Source organism: Salmo salar, chromosome ssa05 (assembly GCF_905237065.1).
Source record: "Salmo salar chromosome ssa05, Ssal_v3.1, whole genome shotgun sequence".
Lineage (NCBI taxonomy): Eukaryota > Metazoa > Chordata > Actinopteri > Salmoniformes > Salmonidae > Salmo > Salmo salar.
The window spans coordinates 18,167,070-18,177,103 of record NC_059446.1 but is presented as its reverse complement, the minus strand read 5'-3'; the positions used below and the strand labels follow the sequence as shown (position 1 = coordinate 18,177,103).

General features: G+C 41.4%; 1 protein-coding gene across 3 annotated transcripts; it reads right to left on the bottom strand.

Moving 5' to 3' along the window:
• Positions 1-2,951: 2,951 nt before the first annotated feature.
• dnajc4 (DnaJ (Hsp40) homolog, subfamily C, member 4) lies at positions 2,952-10,034 on the bottom strand. 3 transcript variants are annotated; one of them, XM_014198958.2, is made up of 9 exons: positions 9,893-10,034; positions 9,371-9,429; positions 8,893-8,964; positions 8,603-8,737; positions 8,279-8,369; positions 6,582-6,754; positions 4,863-5,030; positions 3,268-3,354; positions 2,952-3,112 (listed from the first exon to the last, which is right to left on the bottom strand). In XM_014198958.2, the coding sequence occupies exons 4-9, from the start codon at positions 8,692-8,694 to the stop codon at positions 3,013-3,015; spliced, it is 711 nt and encodes a 236-aa protein (XP_014054433.1). In that variant the 5' UTR covers positions 8,695-8,737; positions 8,893-8,964; positions 9,371-9,429; positions 9,893-10,034; the 3' UTR covers positions 2,952-3,012. The 3 variants fall into 3 exon arrangements, with proteins under 3 accessions (XP_014054433.1, XP_014054435.1, XP_014054434.1); XM_014198960.2 differs by having other exon boundaries at positions 9,371-9,403; positions 9,893-10,012; XM_014198959.2 differs by lacking the exon at positions 9,371-9,429.

Sequence of the window (10,034 nt, the reverse complement as noted above, 5' to 3'; positions counted from 1 at the left end):
CAGCAGACTACAGTGAACCCTGTCTTCCATCAGTTTCTTTACATTGAAAGAAGAGTCTCTGTCAGTGTGGTGTGTTTGGGTTATGAGGGGGCACTCATACACTACATGGGGGATGTGGGTATGCCAGGACCTGTTATCTCTCCTGTGGTTTCAGCTAGGGGCTTGCGAAACAACTTGAGGCCAGGGAGTCATTAAAACACTCTGCACCCCATGTTTTTCAGCACCCCTCACTCACTCTCAAACTTGACACGACACGCAATAGTGGAATCAGTGAAAAACAAACATTGGATGATTTGGGTTGAGACCAGAGGAACAGTGTTTATTTAGGAATCCATGACACCAGGAAGAGTTAATGCGGTCATAAAAAAATCACTCTGAAACACAATCTGTGACTAATAAGACACTGAAACAAGGCATTATGGTAAGTGTCAGTTGGCAGTCAACATAGCAATAAATTAAATACAATTTCCTCATCTCAGAGATTGAAGCTGCCCACATGGGCAATAAATCTAATATTTCCATAGTATAATTAACATTCCTAAAATTCATTTGTTAACATCAGACAAGGGTACAATTAAATACAATTTTAGAAAGTCATTATATGACTTCATTTTCAAGTTTTTCTTGATTCCATGTCCTTTCAATAAAAAAATATACATTATACAGTGCATTCAGAAAGTATTCAGACCCCTTCCCTTTTTCCACATTTTGTTACATTACAGCCTTAATCTAACATTTTTAAATAAAAAAAATTTCTCAATATACAAATAACACGCCATAATGACAAAGCGAAAACAGGTTTTTAGAAATCTTTGCAAATGTATAAATTAAAAAAAGAAATACCTTATTAACATACAGTATTCCGACCCTTTGCTATGAGACTCGAAATTGAGCTCAGGTGCATCCTGTTTCCATTGATCATCCTTGAGATGTTTTGACAACTTGGATTCCACCTGTGGTAAATTCAATTGATTAGACATGATTTGGAAAGGCACACACACCTGTCTATATAAGGTCCCACAGTTGACAGTGCATGTCAGAGCAAAAACAAAGCCATGAGGTCGAAGAAATAGTCCGCAAAGCTCCAAGACAGAATTATGTCGACGCACAGATCTGGGGAAGGATACCAAAACATTTCTGCAGCATTGAAGGTCCCGGAGAATCCCATCATTCTAAAATGGAAGAAGTTTGGAACCACCAAGACGCTTCCTAGACCTGGCCACCCGGCCAAACCGAGCAATCGGGGGAGAAGGGACTTGGTCAGGGAGGTGACCAACAATACGATGGTCACTCTGACAGAGCTCCAGAGTTCCTCTGTAAAGATGGGAGAAACTTCCAGAAGGACAACCATCTCTGCAGCACTCCACCATTCAGGCTTTATGGTAGAGTGACCAGACGGAAGCCACTCCTCAGTAAAAGGCACATGGCAGCCCGCTTGGAGTTTGCCAAAAGGCACCTAAAGACTCTCAGACCATGAGAAACAAGATTCTCTGGTCTGATGAAACCAAGATTGAACTCTTTGGCCTGAATGCTAAGTGTCACGTCTGGAGGAATCCTGGCACCATACCTACGGTGAAGCATGGTGGTGGCAGCATCATACTGTGGGATGTTTTAAAGCAGCAGGGACTGGGAGACTGGTCGGGATCGAGGGAAAGATGAACAGAGCAAAGTACAGAGAGATCCTTGATGAAAACCTGTTCCAGAGCGCTCAGGACCTCAGACTGGGGAGAAGGTTCATCTTCCAACAGGACATTGACCCTAAGCCCACAGCCAAGACAATGCAGGAGTGGCTTCGGGACAAGTCTCTGAATGTCCTACTGTGGCCCAGCCAGAGCCCGGACTTGAACCCGATCAAACATCTCTGGAGAAACCTGAAAATAGCTGTGCAGCAACACTCCCCATCCAACCTGTCAGAGCTTGAGAAGAACTACAGAGAAGAATGCCAAAGGTGCTTTAACAAAGTACTGGGTAAAGGGTCTGAATACTATGTAAATGTCATATTTCAGTTTTTTTTTTTATAAAGTTGCAAACATTTCTAAAAACCTGTTTTTACTTTGTCATTATGGGGTATTGTGTGTAGATTGATGAGGGGGAAAAAACGATTTAATCAATTTTAGAATAAGGCTGTAATGTAGCAAAATGTGGAAAAAGTCAAGGGGTCTGACTACTTTCCGAATGCACTGTATCTGGGAACAGTTTTCCCTCATCATATGACCAGGAAATGCTCTAGGCCCGAAATATTGCCTATAGGTATCATTGTCAGGAAAAACTTTATGACTGTATTTGGCTCCACCATGGGCCCAGTAGCGGTGTCAAGAGTTCCATGATATCATTGACACAGAGGCACAATGACTGAATCCCATTAGTTCAAGTGCAGCTGTGCACAGCACCCCCTATCCGTCATTAAGGGATTTTACCTTTGATTTGTCTTCAGTACGCAACACTGTACTGCATCTCCAGTGGGCAAATTCACACTGTCATATGAACCCCCATCAGACTGCCTCTGAACGGGCCTGGGGGAAAACAGCATGTCACTGCCAACCAATTAGCAACTGGCTAACAGGAGTCTTGGTTCCATCCAACAGAGGAAGAGATGTGCTGCAAACGACCAGGTCCTACGGCTGTTAGTCTTGTGATACCAGACCAAACCTCCACAAACTTATTCTCCTTCTGAAGAAACCTAGAACGGCTGGGGTCGACTTTCTACTGTGACAAAGACATGTACCCCATATGCTGTTCCAGTTTCACCCAGGCATTACATACTATGTTGTTACAATATCCCAGCTAATACACATCTTCTTTTTTACTCCTCAGCTTAGTATCCGAGGTCCAAGCAAATGTCAGCTGTGCACATCATCAACATTTGCCCCAATGTTATTTTCTTTGAAAGCTAACTACTCCTAACACATTCAACCATTCACTCCCCTTCCTGACTGACTCCATTCTTCTTCATTGGCCTTCCGCCAACTCAATCCACCTTGTTTTAAGGTGTACTCTTATTCTACGAAACTCCTACTTGTCCTCTCCACTGTTGCGAGTGATTTTGTATTTCTCCAGGAAGTCTGCATGTTTCTGTCTGAGAATCTCCGTCTGCTTCTTAAACCCGTTCACTCTGCAAATCAAAATGAAGAAATCAGGTCCAGTCTCGGCTATATCCTACAAACAAATCATATTAATACATACTCGATGCAATGTTGATAATTACCACTACCGTAACTAGAACAGTGTAGTAACACATGTAATAAACACTTTTGAATTGTCACACACCTTGCCCTTTCTTTGGACTCGTTGTAGATCTGTGTGATGACCCTGTCCTTCTCGTCCATGAAGTTGTTATGGACTGACTCCAACTTTCTGTGTGACAGGAAGACAGATAGACCTGTCAGACAACACAGACCTACACACAGTGGAATATCATTGCCAGTTCAATTGGTATTTTGATTATTATTCATGTTTTATTATTCTGTACTAGTACAAATAGTCATACCAGGAAAAGTTGAATCTCTACAAATAATAAAAGTGCTTTCAAGTCATCGTGCCAAAACACAGATTACCAGATATATGACAGCACAACCTGGGTCTGAGCCAGGGGCACCTGTGCCTACAAAACAGACAGTTATCGGAGTCTACAGACTATTTAGTCTAGACAATGAATGAGTAAAAACATAGTAATAGCAGTAATAGTCAAATGTCACATTTTGGCACATTACTCAGAAATGCATTTGAGTGACAGAAGTACTGCATGTCTTATTTAATTATGTGCTGAGAGTGTAAATACATACAGTATTAATGTCCAAGTACCAGTTTCACTCTGGTCTTTTCCCATATTACCTGAGGAGAACGTGAGCGCTGACGCTCAGTCCCATGATGTTACCTGAAGAGAACGTGAGTGCTGATGCTCAGGCCCATGATGTTACCTGAAGAGAACGTGAGCGCTGATGCTCAGGCCCATGATGTTACCTGAAGAGAACGTGAGTGCTGATGCTCAGGCCCATGATGTTACCTGAAGAGAACGTGAGCGCTGACGCTCAGTCCCATGATGTTACCTGAAGAGAACGTGAGTGCTGATGCTCAGGCCCATGATGTTACCTGAAGAGAACGTGAGTGCTGATGCTCAGGCCCATGATGTTACCTGAAGAGAACGTGAGTGCTGATGTTCAGGCCCATGATGTTACCTGAAGAGAACGTGAGTGCTGATGCTCAGGCCCATGACGTTACCTAAAGAAGAGAACGTGAGCGCTGATGCTCAGGCCCATGACGTTACCTGAAGAAGAGAACGTGAGCGCTGATGCTCAGGCCCATGATGTTACCTAAAGAAGAGAACGTGAGCGCTGATGCTCAGGCCCATGACGTTACCTGAAGAAGAGAACGTGAGCGCTGATGCTCAGGCCCATGACGTTACCTGAAGAAGAGAACGTGAGCGCTGATGCTCAGGCCCATGACGTTACCTGAAGAAGAGAACGTGAGCGCTGATGCTCAGGCCCATGACGTTACCTGAAGAAGAGAACGTGAGCGCTGATGCTCAGGCCCATGACGTTACCTGAAGAAGAGAACGTGAGCGCTGATGCTCAGGCCCATGACGTTACCTGAAGAAGAGAACGTGAGCGCTGATGCTCAGGCCCATGACGTTACCTGAAGAAAAGAACGTGAGCGCTGATGCTCAGGCCCATGACGTTACCTGAAGAAGAGAACGTGAGCGCTGATGCTCAGGCCCATGACGTTACCTGAAGAAGAGAACGTGAGCGCTGATGCTCAGGCCCATGACGTTACCTGAAGAAGAGAACGTGAGCGCTGATGCTCAGGCCCATGACGTTACCTGAAGAAGAGAACGTGAGCGCTGATGCTCAGGCCCATGACGTTACCTGAAGAAGAGAACGTGAGCGCTGATGCTCAGGCCCATGATGAGCATACAGTAGCTAACTATTCTAAAGTTCCTCTTCCTCTTCCTCTCCCACGCCTCGGCTGTGGTCTCCTGAGGCTGAGAGTGTTTGAACTGATCCCAGTAGCGCATACTCTCCTGAGCTTCCGCCCTGAGAGAGGTAGACAGAGAGAGAGAAAAGGGGAATAAAACTCTTGAGATTTGTGTATGAACTCACACAGGGCTGTTTGTGCGTGTGTCAAATAAAATACAATTCTATTGGTCACATACACATATTTAGCAGATGTTATTGTGGGTGTAGCGAAATGCATTTGTTCCTAGCTCCAACACTGCAGTAATATCTAACAATACACACAAATCTAAAAAGTAAAAGAATGGAACTAAGAAATATTAGGATGAGCAATTTCACAGTCCAGAGTATATATACAGTAAATCAAATCAAGTCAAAAGTTTGGATACACAATCTCATTCAACGGTTTTTCTTTGTTTGTACTATTTTCTACATTGTAGAATAATAGTGAAGACATACAAACTATGAAATAACACATATGGAATCCTGTAGTGACCAGGAAAGTGTTAAACAAATTCAAATATATTTTATATTTGAAATTCTTCAAAGTAGCCAACCTTTGCCTTGATGACAGCTTTGCACACCCTTGGCATTCTCTCAACCAGCTTCATGAGCTAGTCACCTGGAATGCATTTCAATTAATAGGTGTGCCTTGTTAAAAGTTAATTTGTGGAATTTCTTTCCTTCTTAATGCATTTGAGCCAATCAGTTGTGCTGTGACAAGGTAGGGGTGGTATACAGAAGATAGCATCTGTGAATGTATTGTAATGTTTTTAAAATGGTATAAACTGCCTTAATTTTGCTGGACCTCAGGAAGAGCAGCTGCTGCCTTGGCAGGAACTAATGGGGATCCATAATAAATACAAATACAGTATATACAGTGCCGTGAAAAAGTATTTTCAAATTTTCTCTACTTTTGCATATTTTTGATACTGAATGTTATCAGATTTTCAACCAAAACCTAATTAGATAAAAATAACCTGAGTTTACAAATAAACAAAATTGATACTCGTTTTATTTATTTACTTAACAAAGTTGTGCAACACCCAATTCCCCTGTGTGAAAAAGTAACTTCCCCCCCACCTTTAGCTGCAATGATTCCAACCAAATACTTCCTGTAGTTGTTGATCAGTCTCTAACATCGCTGTGGAGGCATATTAGCCCACTCTTGCATGCAGAACTGCTTTAACTCAGCGACATATGTGGGTTTTCAAGCATGAACTGCTCGTTTCAAGTCCTGCCACAAATTCTCAATTGGGATTAGGTCTGGACTTTGAATAGGCAATTCCAAAACTTCAAATGTGTATATTTTTAGCCATTTTTATGTAGAATCATTGTCTTGCTGCATGACCCAGCTGTCCTTCAGCTTCAGCTCACAGACGGATGGCCTGACATTCTCCTGTAGAATTCACTGATACAGAGCAGAATGTATGGTTCCTTCAATTAAGGCAAGTCATCCAGGTCCTGAGGCAGCAAAGCATCCCCAAACCATCACACTACCACCAACACCATGGAATGCAGTGTTTGGTTTTCACCAGGAATAATGGGACACGTGTGTGTGTGTGTGTGTGTGTGTGTGCATGCATGGGTTAGTCCCTGCTTGCTTGAGTGTGTGCACATTTGTTTATGTACCTGGGGTTGTATGTGGAGGTGGGTCTGAAGGCCTGTCCCCCGGTGTAAGGGTGCCGTAGCCGCAGGTCGTACTCTCTCCTGGACACCTCCTTACTCAGCACCCTGTAGGCCTCGTTCAGCTCCACAAACTGGCCATGCAGCCCCGGGTTAGACGGGTCACTGTCTGGGTGCATCTGGTAGAGAGACAGGGGGCAGTGAGGATTAGTGATGAAAAAGCAGTAGATACCAGCACACTGTTGAATGCTCCCGCTGTTTCAGTCAGTGCTAAATGGATGTGTGTACACTATATTTGAGCAGTCAGGATGAGGATTAGGACAAACCAGGGTTACTACTGTACATGCATACATACAGATAGATATAAACTTACTGTGTAGCTACAAACTGCAGAAAACTCATGTACTGACATAATACAACACACACACAATACAAATATGTACTGGTAAATATACTGTACATCCCTGTTAACATAGAGATCCTCACAACACCAAAACAAACAGTACAACAGTGAGCTCCAAAAGTATTGGGACAGTGACACATTTGTTGTTTTGGCTCTGTACTCCAGCACTTTGGATTTGAAATGACACGAGTATGAGACCCTCAGCTTTAATTTGAGGGAATCTTCATCCATATCGGGTGAACCGTTTAGAAATTACAGCACTTTTTATACATAGTCCCCCCCATTTTAGGGGACCAAAAATATTGGGACAAATTCACTTATATGTTTATTAAAGTAATCAAAAGTTTAGTATTTGGTCCCATATTCCTAGCACGCAATGATTACATCTCGCTTGTGACTATCATTTTGGAGTCACTGTCCTTGTAAGAACAGAATGTCTCTTCTACATTAATGTGGATGTTACCATGATTACGGGCAGTCCTGAATGAATCGTGAATAATGATTAGTGAGAAAGTTAGATGCACAAATATCATAACACCCCCAAAAAATGCTAACATCCCCTGTTATTGTAACGGTGAGAGGTTAGCATGTCTTGGGGGTATGATATTTGTGTGTCTAACTTTCTCACTCACGATTCATTCAGGATAATCCATAATCATGGTAGCAGCCACATTAATATAGTGTTTAGAAACATATTCTATTCCTATTTACAATAAATGTGACTCCAAAATGACAAAACATTATTTACCATTAATTTCTATTGGGCACAAAATTATCTGAAACACAACCAAAACAAACAGCAAATGCATCCAACAAGTTTGTTGTTTCACAAACTTAACGTAATCATGTTTTTGACTACTTTAATAGACATAAGTGAATTTGTCCCAATATTTTTGGTCCCCTAAAATGGGGGTTACTATGTACAATACATGCTGTAATTTCTAAAAGGTTCAACCGATATGGATGAAAATGCACATTAACCTCATAGTCACTGTATCATTTCAAATTCAAAGTGTTGGAGTACAGTGCCAAAACAAAACGTGTCACTGCCCCAATACTTTTGGAGCTCACTGTATATTTATACATGAACAAGGTGGGAATGTGATGTTGGAAGATAGAAAAATACTGTGGAAGAGTGCACTCATGTGGTTGGAGAGAGAAGCTGCAATTCCTTATAAACCATAATTGCATGCAACAATAAACCCTAAATATGTGCTGCTTAAACCATTAAACCATGTGCCTTTTATGAATTTACTAAGTATTTAAAGCTTTAAGTTGATAGGTTAGGAGATTGTTGTACCTTTTTGGATTTATCGAAAAATGCATTCTTGATTTGCTCCAGTGTGGCATCAGGTTTTACACCAAGAAGGTCGTAGTGGTTAAATGCCGCTCTGCAATGAGACACAATGAATGCTAATTATACAGGATAACAACACACAGTACTGGGACCACATACAGTACAGTATTGGAACCATGGACTCAACAATGCCTAACAGACCACAATCATCAACATACTAGTGTAAGTACAGTGTAATTAGACAAGTGTCAAATGCACACAAACACACCGGCATGCACATTGTATAGCTGTGCACAAAGGTAAATACTGTAGAGGGAGAGAGCATACCTGTGCACAGAGCTCTGAAAGAGCAGGCGCAGTCCGCTCTTGCAGCACCATAGACAGCTCTGACAAAGACGCAGCTGGGCCTCCAACTGCATGGTGGGAAGTATTGTTGCCTATAGAGTTTACAAAACAAATGACCTACGGAGAAGAAAAGACGTAGGAAAATATCAGTAGTGGCAAGTATAAAAACTATATCTGGGGATGAGTTATCAATCATTTGCCTATTGCATCAAAGACATTTACAAATACTTTCCCCATATAATGTGATAATAGGGTGCCGTTGTCACATATACCGTTCAGTCAGTAGGATGTCATTGAAAAGACAGCGGTCAGCAACAGGACAAAGAGGAGAGTCCACTCAGTCACTGCAACACAACAAGAGCAAAGAGGGCGTCATATATTTTGCAGGCTTTGAGCATAGTCAACATAGCTAGTCTTTTTTTTACTTGATAAATATAGTCAACATAGCTAGTCTTTTTTTTACTTGATAAATATAGTCAACATAGCTAGTCTTTTTTTTACTTGATAAATATAGTCAACATAGCTAGTCTTTTTTTTACTTGATAAATATAGTCAACATAGCTAGTCTTTTTTTTACTTGATAAATATAGTCAACATAGCTAGTCTTTTTTAACTTGATAAATATAGTCAACATAGCTAGTCTTTTTTTTACTTGATAAATACAGTCAACATAGCTAGTCTTTTTTTTACTTGATAAATATAGTCAACATAGCTAGTCTTTTTTTTACTTGATAAATATAGTCAACATACCTAGTCCCTTGAATCTTTCCACTGAGATTGACGCTTGGCCAATTTAAAGTTAGAAGACACTAGTCACAGCATGAATACAACAACAGTTCAGTCATTATCTACAGTAATTCACAGCAAGTTACACGTTGTCCTGTCCCTTGCAAATCAACTAACTACTTACTCCAGTGATTATGTTCTGAGCATTTGTTAGCTGTCCTGGCTAGTTAGCTAGTGTGGAGAAGCATTAAACAAACGTGATAGTATCTGTAGCTATACACTTGTGGACATAGCTGGCTACCCAGTTAACCTACTTTATACATATACCTTTAGTTATTATCGGTCGAAATTGTACAGTCAACACACAGTGTAAATGTACTCTAGTTAGCATGGCTAGCTAGCTAACGAGGTAGAATTTAGCCAGTAGTAGCTAACGTTAGCTAGCTAACTCAACTAAAGAGACTGTTGACCTATGATTTCATGTGGCAAAAACACACTAGTATTTTAACAAAAGACAGAGTCAAGGGTAAAGAAGCACAGACGTACCAAAATACTGCATTTTCTTCGTTTCATAACAAAAAAATAATGGGAACGGGTTGTTACATAAGTGTCTTTTACAGAGTGCAGTGCCGCTGTCTGCAACATTGTTGTCTGGGTAGGGTAGTTTTTAGTAAGGAACGCTGTAGCA

Coding starts and splice junctions, on each gene's coding strand:
- dnajc4 (XM_014198958.2), bottom strand. CDS start 8,694: ATGCAGTTGGAGGCCCAGCTGCGTCTTTGTCAGAGCTGTCTATGGTGC. Junction 8,370..8,602: donor TTTCAGAGCTCTGTGCACAG/GTATGCTCTCTC, acceptor GTCTCATTGCAG/AGCGGCATTTAACCACTACG. Junction 3,355..4,862: donor GCTCACGTTCTCTTCTTCAG/GTAACGTCATGG, acceptor CCTGTCACACAG/AAAGTTGGAGTCAGTCCATA.